The sequence below is a fragment of the Mercenaria mercenaria genome, chromosome 3, assembly GCF_021730395.1.
Source record: "Mercenaria mercenaria strain notata chromosome 3, MADL_Memer_1, whole genome shotgun sequence".
NCBI classification, from domain to species: Eukaryota; Metazoa; Mollusca; class Bivalvia; order Venerida; family Veneridae; genus Mercenaria; species Mercenaria mercenaria.
In genome coordinates this window covers 104,053,211-104,074,996 of record NC_069363.1, presented here as the reverse complement: position 1 = coordinate 104,074,996, position 21,786 = coordinate 104,053,211, and the positions used below count along the sequence as shown (strand labels likewise).

The 21,786-nt window shown below is 35.8% G+C and overlaps 1 protein-coding gene across 15 annotated transcripts in view; it reads right to left on the bottom strand.

The window, feature by feature from the left end:
* Nucleotides 1-21,786, bottom strand: part of LOC123523797 (uncharacterized) — a 97,645-nt gene that overhangs the window by 9,221 nt on the left and 66,638 nt on the right. For all 15 annotated transcript variants that reach the window (XM_053539590.1, XM_053539594.1, XM_053539595.1 and 12 more), the window contains 4 exons: nucleotides 17,501-17,623; nucleotides 8,955-9,088; nucleotides 6,203-6,331; nucleotides 494-675 (listed from right to left, as the gene is read on the bottom strand). In XM_053539590.1, the coding sequence (XP_053395565.1) occupies nucleotides 494-675; nucleotides 6,203-6,331; nucleotides 8,955-9,088; nucleotides 17,501-17,623 (568 nt within the window). The remainder of the gene's footprint in view (nucleotides 1-493; nucleotides 676-6,202; nucleotides 6,332-8,954; nucleotides 9,089-17,500; nucleotides 17,624-21,786) is intronic.

Here is a 21,786-nt window from a genome sequence, read left to right as displayed (position 1 = left end):
GTGTGATTTACCAGTAAGTTACACTAATTTCCTTACAAACAAGAATACACTTCTGTTGTTGCGTCATATCATCATCCATATCATCATTGGTATACAAGTTAATTGTCATATACCATGTTTAATAATTGTTTTACCCATGTGATTTACCCAGAGTATATTACCACTAATTTTCCTTTTACAATATAACAACTACAGCTTCAGTTATTGCTGTCATCATCATCATCATCATCATCATCTATTTCACTATCAGTATGACAATTTTAGAACATACATCCTTCTAATTAAAGCAACATTTCCAGTACAGTTAAAGTTGTAAAAGCAAAAAATTATTTTCCAAAACAATTTGATAATTAAATTGAAAAAGAAAATTGACAGGCAAATACTTTTTTCTGTCAAATTTCAATCCATGTATTGCCATCATAATCAAATAGAATGATCATATTTCTTTTATAAAAATAGCAACAGTTAGAAATATAAATTATTAACTCGTTACCAAGGAAACAGGGGGCTGAGCCGCCTGGTGGATTATTGTGTTTGGCTGGGTAGGGGGCGGTGGTGGTGGCTGGTTCCGTTGCATCATCAACAATATTCGTAAATCATCAAGCTCCTTTTGTAACCCGTACATTTTCTCTAAATGTTCACGTTGCAACCGTCTCAGTTCTCGTTCCAGCTCATCTGCAGCGAGATAAAATGTTCTTCAATAATTTTCATGTTTAGTATTGTGTCTGAATTCACAAATCTTTATATAGAAAATTGTTGTGCCTTGGTAGTTCAATTATAAACCTTTACTACATAACATCTAACCCTTATACTAACAAACCACAAAGGGACTGAGGAAGTGGGAGGTGGGGTCAGGAAAGGCTTAAGAAGAGATATGTGGTAAGAAATAGTAACAGAGATTTATAAACTAGTTTACATTCAGTGAGTATACAATTGAAACTTTAATGCTAATAACCATAAAAAGAACTCAAAAGATTAATTATTTCATTTAATCATCTCATGACATCATATAAAGGCAAATAATATTTTATTGGGGTTAAGTGCCAAGTTTACAATAAAAGTTGCTTTATTCAATTTACCAAATCAATTTTTTCTGGTTAAATGAATCTCTTATAAATTATACATAGTTTATGCAGTTGCATTCTGGGGAGGTAAATACTCTTCCATCCCAAAATCATTTCCATTTTAGTTAACCCTTACCCTGCTAAATTTCGACAATGAACTTCTGCATCTTTCAGTTTGGACTGTACCAATAACTGTTAAAAGGGGTGCTTACCAAAAAGATATTGACTGAATAGTGAACAGTGCAGATCATCATCAGACTGCACAGATGTGCAGGCCGATCATGATCTACCCTGGTTGGAAAGGCAGAATCAATTGTGTCCACCATGATAAGGGTTAAAGCTGATTTTATAGGTATTACATCTCTGATATCCATCACCAAATTCAATATGATATCAGTATGATATCCATAACCAAAGTCAATATGATATCAGTACAATATCCGTAACCAAAGTCAATATGATATCAGTACAATATCCGTAATCAAATTAATATGATATCAGTACAATATCCGTAACCAAATTCAATATGATATCAGTAAAATATCCGTAACCAAAGTCAATATGATATCAGTACAATATCCGTAACCAAAGTCAATATGATATCAGTACAATATCCGTAACCAAAGTCAATATGGTATCAGAAAGATATCCATAACCAAAGTCAATATGATATCAGTACAATATCCGTAACCAAAGTCAATATGATATCAATATGTTTTACTTATACATAAGAGAAGAAAAACATTAAAATTGAAGATGATTAGAATTTTTTCATCAAATCCAAATTTAAAGAAATTCTTATCAAGCACTTTAGATCTTTTGGTGTTATAGGTCTCCAAATATTAAACGTGAATCAACCAGGTGTTAAAAAGTGAACAAATCCAATAGGTATTGAAAATACAGATGTGAGTGAAATAAAAGTGAGGTAGGGTTGTAGGGTAGTGACATGCCAGAATGATAGTGTGGGTGGGTACAGAAATGCAGGCAAAACACAACCGAGCAATTATCAACAATATAAAACTCCACTGCAGTGAGCTGAAAAACAAGAACTATAAACAGTGCAATCATGAATAAAAATATGTATGTTTTCAGTCTCCAGACTAATAAAAATGAACGCTCTTTTTCATAATGTTATCACTAAATCCAGTAATTTACAGACTGCACTACAAAAAGGGTGAACATGTTCTTTCCAACAAGCCAAATGTTTACAGAATCTCTTTGAAACATGAACTCTATGTTGCAAATTTGATCAGCACAGACTGTACTATATTCTACTAGTAAAGGACAGGTGTTATTCAGGAAACAAACATATTTTCAGTTTACAGAATGACAGTCTTTCAGTCTTAGAGAAAATATTACATATAGAAAAGAATAATTACAAATACTGGACTTTAAAGTCATTTATTCAATCTTATAAATTACTACTGTTTTATTTCATAAACACAATTCATTTTTTTTTATCTGTCAAGAATTCCTTTTTGTTCTAATAATTAGATAAATTATGTATGCTCTACATATACAAAAATATCCTTGACATAAGAAAAGTGGCATTACTGGAAATAATTTCAAGTTTTTTCCGTGAAATAATGAGTTCAATTTACCTTACTATTTTCACAAGTAGGAAACTATTAAAAGTGTAAAATTTAGTTAAAACATGAAATAAAAAAAAGAAAATTTCAATGCAAGATCAAAATATCTTTCATCGATGACATTGTATCTTTCATTTTCACTTGTGGCTATGTCATTCATGAAATACTGCATCTAATGTGACACAGAGGATATTTGTTTGTTTCTATGTAACACTGAAATTTCTTTCATTTGAGAACTGTTACACAATATGCAATATCTTCTTGAGTGCCATGATTGAAAATGAAAGATATGGTTTTCATGAGAGAAAGATATTTTGACCATACATGTAAAACAAATTTTCTTTGTCTCTCATGTTGACTAAATTTATCCATTTTCTAGTTTCTTACCAATGAAAAATATATATTTGAAATATTCCTGACATATTTCAATCTAAAGTTTTGATAATTCACTGATAAGATTGTTATAAATTTCTATCTTACAATGAAATAAACAAAATTGAATCTCTTATGTGAATAATTAACCAAAACGAAAAAAAGGAATTGCAATTTGCAAATTACTGTAATTTTTAAACATCTGTCAGGATACCTGTTTCATTCAATTCCAGTGTTGAGTCCATAATATAAAAATCAGTGTAAAACAAGGGGGATAATTATCAAATTGAATATTAAATAACACTGGAATTCAAGATACAATTACTAGTTTACATGTAGCAAACATATCTTTAAGCAACATATGTGATACATATATCTAAAAACATGCACATTTATTTGCCAAAAGTAGAAGTAATAATATAAAATGGTAATTTTGTGGTAAAAAGTATTATCTAGCACATTTATAAATGTCTGAATACTAAAGGAATCCATTGCACTACTACTGTATATGCTATATGCATGCAATATGCACTATTTCAATGATAAAGAGATAAAGAAAGGGTACCCTGAAAAATCATTTATATTTCCCTATAACCTGTATAAATGCCTAATGAAGGGCCTTAGAGGACCTGTACTGCAACTGAAACTGTTACTGAAGTGTTGGTAAAAACTCTATAGGGTGCCAAACATGATAGAGATTACAATACTTCATCCTTGGTTTGATTCATTCAAAGACCAAAGGTCTTGAAACACACAGAGTAGCTTACAATGACTTACAACTTGAGGAATCAAACCCCTTGCCACAAACAGAAAACATGAGTACACCTTGCAGGTGCAGACGCTCATCTGACTTTTTTTGTCTCTGTATAATAGAAATATTGTCCTACCCCTGTGTTTTTATGATATTTTCTCAGTCCAAAATGGGCCATAATTCTTGCAAAAAAGCAGAACAGAATTATGTGTCTTTCTGTACAGCATTTTACAGTGAACAAGTGTTGTTGCAAGTTTTAAAGCAATAGCTTTGATAGTTTAGGAGAAAAGCTGACCTTAACATAAGTGTTGGAAGCAACATGCTTGCATGCAAAACTATCACAAATTTTCTATGTTTAAAGGGAGCATAATTTTGATAAAAGAAAAGCTAGAGTTATGTAGCTTGTCCTGGGAGGTTATCTCATGATGGCTAAGACATTTTTGAAACTTTAAAGCATTTGGCCTAGTAGTTTTTCTGAGAAACCAGCTTATACGCAAAACTTGAACATAAAATTCTACGTTAAAAAGGGGCATAATTCTGACAAAAGCTACAGAGTTATGTAACTTGTCCAAGGATGTCATCTTACAACGCCAAAGACATGAGCAAAGTTTGAAAGTATTTGACCAAGTATGGTAGTCTCTGAGAATCCTGCTCACATGTAAAACTTTAACCTTTTCTGACACAGACACCGGTGCCAATGGAAGGATGATTACAAAAGATCTAATATTTGAAAAAAATTAAACAGTTGAACTAAAAATATATCAATTTTGTACATGAACATCTTGTACTAGCTAAAATAACGTCACCATACCCAATAACACTATGAAGCTCTTATTTCAAAATATTGGGATAAAACTGAAGTACCTTTGTTGAGAAATAGAGCTGTAAAATGTAATTATCTAAAGTAAGTATAACTCTTGACTTTATATTAATAACAACATTAACTTTTAGCATGCTAGATAAATTGTCGTCTGCTGAAAATATCGTCTGCTAAAATTGTAAAGTTCATTCAATTTACTCCAAAATTGGAAGAAATATTGTCAGAGTAGCAAACAGCTTGGAACCTGATCAGACGCCGATTTAATCGGCGTCTGATCTGGTTCCAAGCTGTTTGCATAGGCCGTTAAATTCGCCTGCAGCAGGCTAAGGGTTAATAACAACATTAAAGTGACTTGCCTAACTTGACTGCTGAACCTTTATGTGGAACAGCAAATATTACTTAATTATAATGCTTCATGTTATACTTAAAATCTCAAAATCTGTGTAACAAATAATACCAGCCCTGAAAATATACATTTTATTTATTACTACTTAGGCACTTTGAGTATTGTGATCAATTAAAACTTTTAACCTGAAAACTATAAAAAAAAAAAATATATATAATATACATATATTTCTATATCCTTGTCTTCAGTACTGGAAGTCAAAGGTATTTTGTTGCGAAGGACTGGACCGCCTGACCTGCCAAGCAACATCAGGGGTTTGGTCCTCAACAGGGGAGTCCCCTTTTCCATCTGGACTATACAGGTCCCTGTCTGCATTTTCACTTTCCAGTGACCTCACAGTCTGGTTCGAGTTTGGTCGTCTATTTTCTGGAGAGTATGCGGGGTTTCTCATGTTATAGTTATCAATCTGAGGCTGCTCCTCCTCTCCTGACCTTGGTCTCCCCTGTGACCCTGACCTTTGCTCTTGCACATGGACAGGCAGTAAATTGTTGGCAGCTCCACCTGTTGGTGGGTTTGAGCCTAGTTCAACATCCTCGGATACATGACTAAGCTTTGTAGTGAAGGGGCGGAGTTTATTCTTCCCAGATTTACCGCTGCTGACCCGACTTTTAGGTTCATTTTCTATAGTATTTTTATTTCGTTTATTGTATTTACTTCCAGTTGGAGATATCAGATCCCTTAGGTCGAGAGGGGGAACATGAGTTTTATGCCTCTGACCTACATGTGCAAAGGTATTTGACCTTGAAATGTGTACCGATCCATCAGGCAGGTGTGCTGCTGTATACTTAATTACCTTTTCACCCGACCATCTGTTTGGTTCTGAATGATAACTTCTAGCATCTGTATCTTGTTTATTTACATTGTAAGTAGTCGTCATTTGTGTCTGCTGAGCAGACGGGTATGTATCGAACGTCTGCTGCTGTGGCCTCTGCTGCTGTAGCGTCTGCTGCTGTAGTGGTTGTGGGATGCTGTACATTGGAACTGACGGCTGCTCTTGTGGAAAATTATATACAGTAAGGTATGGTTGCTGTGGAACATAACTGTAAGACTGTATAGTTTGCATCGGCTGTATCACACCAACCAGTTGTTGATCATTTATCACTGGTGGTGGAAAACTGTTTTCTCTCATTTTTCGTTTTTTGTATCTTTTTGCACCAAATAAAGATTTAGGAACAGAAATGTGCAAGTGAACTTCTTTACCTTCTTTATCGGATTTGTTCCGGTTCTGAGCTAGTATGTTCTGTTCCTGCAGCAGACGTAGCTGTTGGTTCAACCGGTCATTCTCCATTTCTAGGAGTCTGAATGTGGCATCATTGTCTTTTGGTTTCTCTGAAGATCGCAAAACATATAAAGGAATTAGTATGCCACTAGTAGTTATATAGGTAATGTTTCAGAATACTTTATTTCTTTGGTCTACAGACAACACAATTAAACAGTTTACATTCTAACATGGTTCAATTTGATTTCCAGTTAAACAAAGAAGGAAATCAAGTTCTGTATATTCTGCGATAAACAACGGTTGACGAGCGGACCAGTAAGAGAGAGCATATGATGTCAATTATGATGTCAAATTGCCACATGACATCCGATACATTACTCCTTGCGTAAATGAAGTCCAGCATAATATTTATTGAAATATGTCAATGAGCATGTCAGAATGAAAACAATCAAGGCCTTCTTGTGATTTATCATCTAATTTACCACAGTTCATCCTTCTGATGCTTTAGTATTGAACCACTCAGGCTAATGCCCTCAAGGTTAAATTCCTTCGCGTCAGAACTCTGAACCATGGTATATTAGATGAACAACCACTCGAAGACCTTGATTATTTGTTAAATAGAATATACCTTTAGTAAATATTGAGGAACAAGAGTGCCAGAATGTCACAATATATGCCCGTCATAGCAAATTTCTTTACACTAGCACCTGTATTTGCAAATTGAATTTTAATTCTGTGGTTGAGTAGTAATTATTGTAATTCTTCTGTTTTTCTAAGTCCACAAAAAAACTCCTTACCAAGTATAGGTACCTTAAATACACCTAAAATTTGAAAGTAACATCTATGTTGTACCACAGAAAAGTGGTTTTGGTTTTTCTCTATGGTCAATTATAAAAAAGGTTATAGAAGTTATTTAAATAACAACTAAAAGAAGTTAATCTTTAAAAAAAAATCTAAGTCCACACAAACATCCTTACCAGGTAGAGATAGGTCAAAGAACACCTTATTATTGGATGTAACATGCATGTTGTACTAAAGAAAAGTGGTCTCCTTTTTTTCCTACGACCAGTAATTAGAAAGTTACAATATCAGCTATTTGTAGTAACAACAAAGGGAAGTAATTCTAAATTAAGGACCTGATTCTTGCGCATGACACTCCGTCTCATAATGGTGTACATTGTGACAAGTTACATTAAAGTCCCTCCATGCATATAGAAGAAATGCTCCGGACAAAGTCATTCTTGTATCTGATCTTTGGCCTCTAAGTGTGACCTTGACCTTAGACCTAGGGACCTGGTTCTTTCGCATGACACTCCGTCTCATTGTGGTTAACATTTGTGCTAAGATACATCAAAATCCCTCCATGCATGAAGAAGAAATGCTGCAGACAAAGTTTTAATTCTTGTATCCTTTGACCTCTAAGCGTGACCTTGATCTTTGACCTAGGGACCTGGTTCTTGCGCAGGACAATCCGTCTCATGATGGTGAACAATTGTGCCTAGTAACATCAAAATCCCTTCATGCGTGAAGAAGATATGCTCCGGACAAAGTCATTCTTGAATTTGACCTTATACCTCTAAGTGTGACCTTGACCATAGACCTAGGGACCTGGCCCCAATTTCATGAGGAAACGTAAGTAATTACTTAGTTAGGTCTGTTATTTCAAAATCATGCTATTGCTTAAGTTATTGTTATTTAATGTTGATTTATTTCTATATCAATGTATTTATAGCTAAATTATACTGTTGTTTGTAGTATTTGATAGCAGTACTTATTTCAGTCACGCAAATATGATATTTCTATTTAAGCAAGATATAACAAACTTAAGTATTCGCTTAAGTATTCTTTATATTTCTATACTTTGTTTTCTGTAAAATTCGGAAATGTTGTGTTTTGATCTATGAAAAAGTCACATACGGTCCTGAAATAGATTGAAGACGCATAAAGGGCAAAAACAAGCATCTGAAATAACAGACTTAGCTAAGCAATAACTAAAGTTTTTTCGTGAAATTGGGACCTGGTTCTTGTGCATGACGTCTTATGATGGTGAACAATTGTGCCAAGTGACATCAAAATCCATCCATGCATGAAGAAGATATGCTCTGGACAAAGTCTGTGGACGCCGCCTGCCCCCCAGGGGCATCCCATAATACATCCCGTTTTTCAAACAGGCGTATAAAAACATGAAATAAAATGCCAGGAGTTTACTGCTACAAATCAGCACATTCTGTACATATGGTAATTATGGTCTCTGTGGCCCCCCTCTACTCCTCCAGATACTCTACTGGCTAAACAAGCTTCATTGGTGTTTTGTTACTGTTTCATTTCTGTATAGTAATTTGAAACAGATCCACAATGCTTCATCCCAAATACCTAAGCCCCAGCTATTGTGTCTAAAGTTATTTTGTCTTTAGAGGTTTTAAAGTTTCTGTCTACGTATAAATAAATGATGGACGTCGATGCTCTACTTTTTCTTCGAAAAAATGAGATAAAAAGGATTTGATACAAGTTTATTACGTAATTCTACATATCTAAACTCAAGTTATTGTGGATTCTAAGACAAAAGCTTATAAAGTTTTTACTGTGTGTTGCCATAGTAACTAGGGTATTCACTCAAACTTGTATTAATTTTAACAAGAATCAATGTGGTGAAGGTTGAATATTTTCTCGTAAAATTTTACAACAGAGAGCGAAACACTTATGCTCACACACTGGTTGAAGTCAAGTACATACCTCGAGGAGATTTATGTTCCGGTTTCTGGTTCATCTGGTCCTCTATGGCCTGCGCCTCGGCCTGCATCTGTGACATCTGTGCCAGAACATCCGGGTCATTACCTCCATTTTGTAAATATGCCTGGCGAATTGCACTGAAAATATACAATGTTCAAAATGATATGATTTACAAACTGAATTTAAGTTTAAATACAAGGAAATGTCTAAACCCTTATCATGCTGGACACGACTGATTCTGCCTTTGCGACAAGTGTAGATCATAATCAGTCTGCACATTCATGCAGTCTGATAAAGATCTGCACTGTTTGCCATTCAGTCAGTGTATTTTCGCTAAACACCCTTTTTTACAGTTAATGGTACTGTCCAAACTGAAAGATGGGCAAGTTCATTATAGAAATTTAGCAGGGAAATGGAATTTTTTCATTGCAAAAATGATCATGTTAAGACACAAAATGCTGCACCCAGCTTTTTTGCTCTCTGTAGGAAACAGTGAATCACAGGAAATAATGGGAGAATCATGTAGTTCATCACAGTTTGCACTACAAATACAGCTAGGCAAAGAAAACTTTTGGGTTGAATTTTGTTAAGTTGCACCTACACAATTATTATGTCATATGGCGACTTTCCAGCTTTGATGGTGGAGGAAGACCCCAGGTGCCCTTCCGTGCATCATTTCGTCACTGGCATGCACCTGGAGAGAACCATTGACTTAACATGAAGAATTCACATCGGCAAGGGGCAAATGATTTTGAAGTCAGTGGCATTAGGCACTTAGACATGGAAGCCCCAAGAGCTAAAATCAGTCACTTCTGGAATGCAGCAAAATATTAAATAAATAAAAAAGATAACCCAAGACAAGGAAATGTGCAGCTATTTCTTTAAATGTGTTGAATAATGTTTTGAATTACTTGATACGTCTGTTGTTGGAACAAATTTTGGTTTTTAACCCGACTGCCACAGTGAAAGTATCTACCTTCGTTAAGACATTATTATTATTAGTTTTATTATTATTATTTTTATAATTATTATATTATTATTAAATGTGATAATGTACATTTTTACTGTTATAAAGGCAAGTTACAAGTGACTGATAACAGCTGTGTTATGTCTGAGTTATCCTCCTATAAAAACAGAGGAAGATCCTAAATAACCTTTACCCTGCTAAATTTCTCAAATGGACCTGCCCTCTTTCAATTTGAGCAATACCATTTATTATTCAAAGGGATGGACATTTACTGACTGAATAGCAATCAGTGCAGTGCACTTAAAAATATTTCTTTATAATCATCATCTTCATGTGTGGTTACAATCCCCATAACTAGAATTATGCCCCTATAAGACAGCACGCTCACCTATTCGGCAATTTGACACTAAAATGAGTTTATGTCTCAATAAGAGACCTCTACTTTAAAAGGAAGATACACCAAGATATAAAAAGACCCTACTACTCAGAAGGGTTAAAGGTCAAGTATGGAAGGTGTACTGACATTCTTTATTTTGATGGAATTAAATTATATCAGAAAAAAACAATCAAAGAAACAACATGCGCATAAAGTGTAAAGACTTAGCTAAACTCAAATTATATTTCTATTTATTTATTTTTCATTTATTTTATTTTATTTCATTTATTTATTTTATTTATTATCATAGCAGATGATGATGACAAAGATACTTTTTAAGTTTCAAGTAATAATCTCATATTATATAATAGTTATATCCAGAAAGCGAAGATTGCCAAAAAACTTTTAAGTATGAAAGGGGCATAATTCTGTCAAAATACAGTAAGAGTTATCGGGATTGTGACCACACATGAAGATGATGATTATAAAGAAATATTTTTAATTTCAGGTCATTATCTTTTAAAGTACCAAAAATATGTCTATAAACTAAGCTTCTGGAAAGCATTATCATGAAAATAATTCCAAGTATAACACCTTGGTGACCTTGACCTTGGGTATAATGGGCCCAACCCCTGCACATACTTTGTTTGTATGCTGGACAATGTTTATGTGAAGTTACAGTAAGGCATAAGCAATATAGTAACAAAGATATGACAGAAAATCAAAGGTTGCCGAAAAAATTTTAACCTTGAAAATAACTAAAGTATAACACCTTGGTGACCTTGACCTTGGGTATAATGAGCCCAGCCCCTACAAAAACCTTGTTTGTGTGCTGGACAATCTTTATGTGAAGTTACAGTAAGATATATACAATAGTAACAAAGATATGACAGAAAAACAAAGGTTGCTGAAAAACTTTTAACCTTAAAAATAGCCTAAGTATAACACGTTGATATAAGCAATAGTAACAAAGAAAAACAAAGGTTGCCGAAAAACTTTAACCAAGAAACCTCACGCCAACACCAGCACCGACGCTGACGTCGGGGCGAGTGGAATAGTTACCCTATTCCTCCGAATAGTGGAGATGAAAACTGTTTACCAAGGCCATTCTTTTCTATTCCCATTTAACAATAAGAAACAACCTGTCAACAAAAACCTTTTTTTTTTCTTACAAAAGGGTGGCCTTTACAGACAAGCTGTACTGTACATGTATTTTAAACACTAACGTCTTTTGTTTGACATCAAGAAAATATGGCGTATGTATTTTAAAATATAAAGCCTTTTTTAACATTGATCAAGAAAATGTATGTTATTATTCCTTTGGCAATTAATGCTATCATATTCAGCATAATCTCAAAATACCCCTTTGCAAAGACCTGAAGGAAATAATTAAAGGGCTATATATCTCTAACCCTTACTTAAACTGACTTTTACAAGCTAGATTAAGAAAGCTTTATGACAGAATAGGAATTAAGAGCCAGTCTACATAATTATATAGGTTTATTTTATCTATTTTCAGAATGTTTCAACAACCTGGTTATACTGAGAATGTGTCACTGAGACTGTCTGAAGTTCTTGCTGACATTGGGGTGGATGAGAGGATTGTTCAGAAAAGAAGAAGAACAATGCTGCTGAAGGAATCTATATATAATATATCATTACAACTGAATGCTTCATTTGATAACTTATATAACTTAGGCAGTCAGTGTGAGGGAACAACTACAACGGGACTTGAATCAGACATTGATCATCTTATCTGTCATAATGACTGTAATGTGATACAAGACTGGGCTGACTGGGAACCTGGTGTACACAATTACTTGATGATCCAGGATGAGACTGTATCATCTGGTTATTGTCTACTACAACGCCTGAGAGATGATGCGCCTCTTCCTTACAATGATGTACCTAATGAACACTTTTTCAGAGACAGAACAGGAAGAATATTGCTAAAGAATACAATCATCTCAGCATTTGCAGCTAAACATTTAAACGGAGGAGTGAGACATGGTCCAGCATATGCAAAACAAGGGCAACCTGGGTTTAATGATACTGACCATGTCTTAGCCTTCCCATGTAAAACATGGCCTCTACAAGGTAGACAATGGCTAGACCAGCAAGATGTAGGTCTGTGGCCTTCAGATCAAATGAAGAGATATTGCAGCAACACTGGATGTTTTGTTGTTGCTGTTGGAAGCAAGGGCAGTGACACTGAAGAGCTTGAATGGAGAATATCAACATCCTTAGCAGAAAGGCATTTAATGTTTAATCTCAATATTACTCAGATTCGTTGTTACGTCTTGATCAAGATGATATTAAAAACCTTCATCAAACCACACTTTGAAGACACCATTTCAAGTTTCATGTGTAAAACAGTTCTGTTCCACTGTATAGCAAATACACATTCTAACATCTGGAGAGAAAATAACTTACTTGTTTGTCTATCATTGTGTTTATTTGTCTTGTATAACAGTATTTTGAATGAAAACTGTCCACACTTCATCATACCTGGAAACAACTTGATGAGAGGACATATTTCTCATGAATCTAAACCTTACATTCTTGCAGTACTGCTTTATATTATAAACAGTGAAGGGAGAGCATTATTGGAGATTGAATGTGATCGTCTTGGTGTAAGGCTTTGGCTGAAGTTGAGTTCTTTGCTCCCATTCAAAATAAATGACTTTGTTTCTGGAGGTTTAGTATTATCACTTGCATTCCGTGTTATTGGAGCATTACAAGAACTAATTTTAACAAGGAACAGTAGCTATGAAGAAGCTATACAAACTTTGCTGAAAAATATTATCAAACTAGTCATTTTGTCTAACCAATGCCAAGGATTGGACAATACAGCTTGCAGCCTTCTGGCACCATATTTCTGTACAACCCTGGGATCTGTGCTTGCATCCCTCAACATTCAACAGTACCACACTATATCACCAGAAGCTCTAACCTGGATCTCAATGGGTCTGAACACAGATGTTTCATCTGGTAAACTGAAGCTTGCCTACATGCTGTACTGTATAGGGGATACACAGAGAACTGAAATTGTTCTCAGAGATATTGAAGCAAACTATGATCTAAACATTGTTGAGCCTGTTTGTTATTGTCATAATTTCATCCATCAAACTCGAAGAGGAGGATTCAATGCAATAGCTGACAATCATAATGAAGAAGCTATACAGTACACTATAGCATTCTGTGTCAGATTTCTGCCATGTGAAATTAAATGTGTTCCACATGAACTAAGACAAGAACTATTTAGATCTACACAAGAGGACCTAGCTTTCAGAGGTAGACGTGATAAATGGATGGACTGTGCTGTAGTTGATTCTCTCCCTTACCTCTACTTTCTACAATACAAGACCTACAGCAATCTTGGGAGACATGAAGATAAGCAAAGAGCACTTTCAAACCTAATCAGAACCATTGACCTGGAACCAAACCTCGGACATAGGGAAACAGCCCTGAACCTACTAGGGCAGTGTATGGAACTGGAGGACCGAGCTAGAGATGCATTACGCTGTTATTCATTATCCCTAAACGTAAGGAAGAGAAACAATGCTGCCAAGATCCATATTTGTAGACTTTTATCAAATATCATAAGTAACCAGTAATGGGTAGAAGATGCATACATTTTCTGGTATTTAGTTGAGAATATAAATATATTTCATCAGGCTCTGGCAGAACCACATTAAAGAAGTCTTTGTTTTTTCTTGTGGAGTTTGGTACATACGGAAGGAAATTAGTATCTTTATTTCAGTCCTACTATAAACAGTTACCACTATTTTCTCAAGAAAAAAAATTAAAATGAATTAATGAAATATAAGTATAAGCATCACTATTAAAACTGTGCATTCAAATGTTGCAAAATTAACATAAATAAAGAGCTGTATTGTCAAATAATAAATCTTTTTTATCTGGTATCTTAAAGCTGAACGTTTTTTATCTTTTTTACAGAAGATCTAGGTTTACATCATGTACTTAATATATGTAACATATTAATATAGGTAGACTCATAGTTTTCCTCACTTGTTACAACTTTTGATATCCTATACTTGTTCTATTTTGAAGCAGACATCGCGGGCTTAGCGCAAAACGGTTGTAACTCCTTCTTTATTTCATATAAGTTACAACCGTTTTGCGCTAAGCCCGCGACATATCAGTGTAACATTCTGAATTCAATGAGTTTATATCACCTGTCTCTTATATACTCAGCATGTTGTACATATAATGAGATGTAAATAAAATATTTTGAATTTGACCTGACTGCAAATAAATCATGACTTTGTTTTTCCTTCAAGTAACTTTTGTTTTTTCTCAGTTATCGGGTATAATCATCGAACTGCCATAATGATAGGTCATATGGTGACTTTCCAGCTTTTCAAGATGGAGGAAGACAATACCCCCATCCCCACCCACCAACCCCCGGTGCAGTAGTGCCTTCCAAGCATCATTTAAGGCTTGGGCGAGTACCCCTGAAAACCACAAACCTTCAGCAACCCAGCTGGACAAGTCCCTCACATGAAAGAATTCTAAACACCAAGAAAGGTTTCGAACTGACAGTGGTGAGAGGCAATTTAAAGTCCTGCAGCAACCACTCAGCAATGCAGGCCCAACTTAATGTTGATTGTTGGTAATTGTAAAGAATTAGCAGATGATAATTGTAGAGAATTACCAGATGATAACTGTAGAGAATTACCAGATGATAATTACAGAGAATTAGCAGGTGATAATTACAGAGAATTACCAGATGATAACTGTAGAGAATTACCAGATGATAATTGTAGAGAATTACCAGATGATAATTGTAGAGAATTACCAGATGATAATTACAGAGAATTACCAGATGATAATTACAGAGAATTACCAGATGTCTCTATGTGGCGGCAGACATATTGATTTACTTCTGTCTGTCTGTCTGTGTGTCCGTCCGTCTGTCACAAATCTTGTCCGCACTCTTAAGTCGAACATTTCTCATCCGATCTTCACCTAACTTGAACAAAATGTGTTTGCCAATAAGTCCTCGGTAACTAGCCAATCATCCAAGGCACTTCGGAATAAAGGCCTTTGAATTACCTATAAGCCGCTTACTCCAACACTTATCCGCTTACTCCAACACTTACTCCAAAACTATCAAAGGTATATTTTCTGTGAGCAAACAGTATATAAAGATGGACTTACTATTCAGACGATTAGGCAGTTGTGGGAGACATGCGCTTTTCTCAAAAGCAGCTCTAGTTACCAGATGATAACTGTAGAAAATTACCAGATGATAATTTAGAGAATTACTACATGATAATTGTAGAAAATTAGCAGATGATAATTTATAAAGAGAACTAGAAGATGCTTTTGTAGAAAAGCGCATGTCTCCCCCAATGCATAGTCAAATAGGCAGGGAGTCAATAGGGGACAGGAGCGAAAGTCAAAGCGACACTGATGGTTGACTGCAATAGGAATCATTTACTTGGCATGTCTAATCATCCCACTAAGTTTCAACATTCTGGGTCAAGTGGTTCTCAAGTTATTGATTGAAAAGAGTTTTCTATGTTCAGCCCCCTGTGACCTTGAATTTTGATGGTGTGACCTTTAATAGTGACCCCCAAAATCAATAGGGGTAATCTACTCTGCATGTCCAATCATCCTATGAAGTTTCAACATTCTGGGTCAAGTGGTTCTCAAGTTACTGATCGGAAATGTTTTTCCATGTTCAGGCCCCTGTGACCTTGACCTTTAATAGAGTAATCCCAAAATCAATAGGGGTCATCTAGTCTGCATGTCCAATCATCCTATGAAGTTTCAACATTTTGGGTCAAGTGGTTCTCAAGTTATTGATCGGAAATGGTTTTCCATGTTCAGGCCCCTGTGACCTTGACCTTTGATGGAGTTACCCCAAAAACGATAGAGGTCATCTACTCTATATGTCCAATCATCCTATGAAGTTTAAACATTCTGGGTCAAGTGGTTCTAAAGTTATTGATCGGAAATGGTTTTCCATGCTCAGGCCCCTGTGGCCTTGACCTTTAGAGTGACCCCAAAATCAATAGGGGTCATCTACTCTGCATGACCAATCATCATATGAAGTTTTAACACTCTGGGTCAAGTGGTTCTCAAGTTATTGATTGGAAATGGTTTTCAATGTTCAGTCCCCTGTGATCTTGACCTTTGACTGAGTGACCCCAAAAACAATAATAGTCATCTACTCCATAAGCCCTGCCATCCTATGAAGTTTGAAGATTCTAGGTCAAATGGTTCTCCAGTTAATGATCAGAAATGAAGTGTGACGTACGTACGGACGGACAGATGGACGGACAGGGCAAAAACAATATGTCTCCCCTAGAGGGGGGGAGACATAATTACCATACCTGATGATAATTGTAGAGAATTACTAGGTGATAAAGAAAAATACCAGGTGGTATTTTCAGAGAATTAGCAGATGTTAATTCAAAGGAAACTGAAAATTCTACAGAAATGATTCTGGATTTAGACCATTGATTTCAAAGGACAAGATCTGTTTTACTGATCATTTGGTTGTAAGTGTGTGTGGTCTGTTTTAGTGTACTTTTCAAAAAAATTTCAGTCATAAAGAACGGTGTCTACTTGATACTTGAAGCAGTGCGAACTTTGTAGTGCTGCCTCACTGGATTATCACGATGCAGACACATGACATTATACCCCGCTATGTCACATTATACCGGCACCGGCCTGAACAGTCCTAGCACTATCCTCTTAACCCTGAGCGCCAAGCCAGGAACTACTAGTATGACTTTTCTTGTTATTCTGAGCACCATAACTGGTATTTCAGATATAGTCAGTATCAGATTTAAGTTTCAAGCATTTTGCTATAGCCCGATACTCTAACATCTAAACTTAAAAATTCCCCATGAAGAAAAATTCTAAGGACTATTGTCAATGAATAATCTAGGCTTTCACATGATGACATTCACCTTCAGTTTTTCCAAAAGCTTGGATCAATGAGATGGTTTGGAATTATGGAAAGAGGCATACCATTTTACGACTTTGGTATGACGCAGACAGAGGTGGAACCCATGTCTTCCAGTACTTGAGGCGGACACTCTATTACTAGGCTACTGAGGTGGTATTAGCTGGGATATAAGTTACACTAGCACAATTTAAGAAATGTGGTAACTTTCAAACTATTACATACACTGCTGCTTTGAATATTCTGTATGAAAATGACTCTACCTGATTTCTGCTACCAGAGATTTCCCATAATACACCGGGAAGACCAGTGGCCTCTTTGGCGGCTCTGGCTGGGGTGGTGGTGGGGGAGGGGGTTGTTGTGGATATACAGGCTTTTCTATTTCTCTGAAACACGAAAAAAGCAATATTTTTATACATCATAACATACTCTGTAATACAGTTACCTGTAAATAAAAACTTAAACTATCTGTCTAACCTAAACATCTAAAGCCCTCTACAGACCGTAAGTTTTTGTTGTACAACACTAATTATCTCAAAGATGTACAATTTTGAAATTGTACATTTTTCACATACAGACAGTATTCCATTCCCATAAAAATCACAAGAGATTAACCTAGTAAACATAGTGCATCAGGTACTGAAAAGAATGAAACTATTAATATTATAAAAAATAATATTCACCTTTTTATGTCCCAGGAATTTGATTACGCATGACACAAATGAGCCACGCCATGAGAAAACCAACATAGTGGCTTTGCGACCAGCATGGATGCAGACCAGCCTGTGCATCCACGCAGTCTGGTCAGGATCAATGATGTTTGCTTTCAAAGTTTATTGCAATTAGAGAAACCGTTAGCGAACAGCATGGACCAGACTGCACGGATGCTGGTCGGAAACGCACTATGTTGGTTTTCTCATGGCGCGGCTCAAATCATTTAACTTTTCAGTGACATCCTTTTTCCATTATGCATTAGAAGCCATTTTATATTCAAATTTGTGTTTATTTTTTCGCCAGTTGTTTCTGGAATTTCATTCACTTGCCTCTTATCAACTAATCATTTACCAATTTGTTGCTTGTCAACGTGGGTGGTACGTAAGGCAAAACTTACAAAATAGAACATGTCCTAATCTGTGAGTCAAGACTTAAGATTTACGAAATCAAGGAATAGCATCGTACACACGGTAATATTTGGCTGTACATCTTGAATTTAATTGGTGTTGTACAACAAAAACTTACCGTCTGTAGAGGGCTTTAAGCATTCAATATCTCCTTAATAATAATGCCATTACGTTATTACAACAGTTATGCATAAATAAATACTAAAGAAAATGTCTTACTTAAACATCTCAAACATTAATACTATATCTCCTTATAAATGCAATGATTACATTATTATATACAGTCGAACCTCCTTAAACAGCCACCAGTATTATATACAGCTGAACCTCCTTAAACAGCCACCAGTATTATATACAGTTAAACCTCCTTAAACAGCCACCAGTATTATATACAGTTGAACCTCCTTAAACAGCCACCTGTATTATATACAGCTGAACCTCCTTAAACAGCAACCAGTATTATATACAGCCACCTGTATTATATACAGTTGAACCTCCTTAAACAGCCACCAGTATTATATACAGTTGAACCTCCTTAAACAGCCACCAGTATTATATACAGTTGAACCTCCTTAAACAGCCACCAGTATTATATACAGTTGAACCTCCTTAAACAGCCACCAGTATTATATACAGTTGAACCTCCTTAAACAGCCTCCAGTATATACAGTTGAACCTCCTTAACCAGTCACCTGTATTATATACAGTTGAACCTCCTTAAACAGCCTCCAGTATATACAGTTGAACCTCCGTAAACAGCCACCTGTATTATATACAGTTGAACCTCCTTAAACAGCCACCAGTATTATATACAGTTGAACCTCCTTAAACAGCCACCTGTATTATATACAGTTGAACCTCCTTAAACAGCCACCAGTATTATATACAGTTGAACCTCCTTAAACAGCCACCTGTATTATATACAGTTGAACCTCCTTAAACAGCCACCAGTATTATATACAGTTGAACCTCCTTAAACAGCCACCTGTATTATATACAGTTGAACCTCCTTAAACAGACACCAGTATTATATACAGTTGAACCTCCTTAAACAGACACCAGTATTATATACAGTTGAACCTCCTTAAACAGCCACCTGTATTATATACAGCTGAACCTCCTTAAACAGCCACCAGTATTATATACAGTTAAACCTCCTTAAACAGCCACCAGTATTATATACAGTTGAACCTCCTTCAACAGCCACCAGTATTATATACAGCTGAACCTCCTTAAACAGCCACCAGTACTATATACAGTTGAACCTCCTTAAACAGCCACCTGTATCATATACAGTTAAACCTCCTCAAACAGCCACCAGTATTATATACAGTTGAACCTCCTTAAACAGTCACCGGTATTATATACAGCTGAACCTCCTTAAACAGCCACCAGTATTATATACAGCTGAACCTCCTTAAACAGCCACCAGTATTATATACAGCTGAACCTCCTTAAACAGCCACCTGTATTATATACAGCTGAACCTCCTTAAACAGCAACCAGTATTATATACAGCTGAACCTCCTTAAACAGCCACCAGTATTACATACAGTTAAACCTCCTTAAACAGCCACCAGTATTATATACAGTTGAACCTCCTGACACAGTCACCAGTACTATATACAGTTGAACCTCCTACAACAACCACAAGTATTATATACAGTTGAACCTCCTTAAACAGCCACCTGTAATATATACAGTTGAACCTCCTACAACAGCCACCAGTATTATATACAGTTGAACCTCCTTAAACAGCCACCAGTATTATATACAGTTGAACCTCCTTAAACAGCAACCAGTATTATATACAGTTGAACCACCTTAAACAGCCACAGTATTATATCCAGTTGAACCACCTTAAACAGCCACCTGTATTATATCCAGTTGAACCTCCTTAAACAGCCACCAGTATTATATACAGTTGAACCTCCTTAAACAGCCACCAGTATTATATACAGTTGAACCTCCTTAAACAGCCACCAGTATTATATACAGTCGAACCTCCTTAAACAGCCACCTGTATTATATACAGTTGAACCTCCTTCAACAGCCACCACTATTATATACAGTTGAACCTCCTTCAACAGCAACCAGTATTATATACAGTTGAACCTCCTTAAACAGCCACCAGTATTATATACAGTCGAACCTCCTTAAACAGCCACCTGTATTATATACAATCGAACCTCCTTAAACAGCCACCAGTATTATATACAGCTGAACCTCCATAAACAGCCACCAGTATTACATACAGCTGAACCTCCATAAACAGCCACCAGTATTATATACAGCTGAACCTCCATAAACAGCCACCAGTATTATATACAGCTGAACCTCCATAAACAGCCACCAGTATTATATACAGCTGAACCTCCATAAACAGCCACCAGTATTATATACAGCTGAACCTCCATAAACAGCCACCAGTATTATATACAGCCGAACCTCCTTAAACAGCCACCAGTATTATATACAGCCGAACCTCCTTAAACAGCCACCAGTATTATATACAGCCGAACAGCCACCAGTATTATATACAGCTGAACCTCCTTAAACAGCCACCAGTATTAAGCAGCCATCTACCTTAAGCAACCACATTAATGAGCCGCGCCAAGAGAAAACCAACATAGTGCATTTGCGACCAGCATGGATCCAGATTAGTCTGCGCATCCGCACAGTCTGGTCAGGATCCATGCAGTTTGCTTTTAAAGCCTATTGCAATTAGAGAAACTGTATGTCGCAAAGGCACTATGTGAGATTTCTCATGGCGTGGCTCATTTTGTCATTCCCTTGTCTGACTGCTTAGTACAGGTTTCACAACATTTATATTTTTTATAACAGTTGTAGAAGACTCGAGTTGTGCAAAGAAATGTGTGTCCCAGGACAGACTGAGGTGTATATTCAGACTGAACTACTTGTTTGATTCAGTTGTTTGTTGGGTTGTTTTTTTTTTCAAAATACATAATATTATTACAAATTATCCTTCCTCACACATTAGGATGACACAGACTTTTTGTCATAATCTAACACTTAACAATAACATTTCTGAAACCACACTTGACAAGGGTATAATATTTTGACTGCTGGGACAGTATAACCACAAACATAATATACCATGGCAAATACATCATAGACATTACCTTTTTCTAAATGGCTTGTTGTTTCTGTGTTTTGTTTTATTTGTTTGCATTTTCATGGGCAGGATGGAGGGGATAAATTTTTCTAAATCATTAAAAGTGAAATAACAACAAAACAAACAAGTTCATACTTCAACAAAACAAAATGAAACAAGCAAATTCGATGAATTGGAATCCCCCGCCGAAAGGGTCAGAGTTGAGGAACGGCAAAAAAATATATCCAGCAAAAAGTTAAGAATGTTACCAAGAAGCAAATAATTTCATTAGTCAAAATCAAATTAAAAGAAA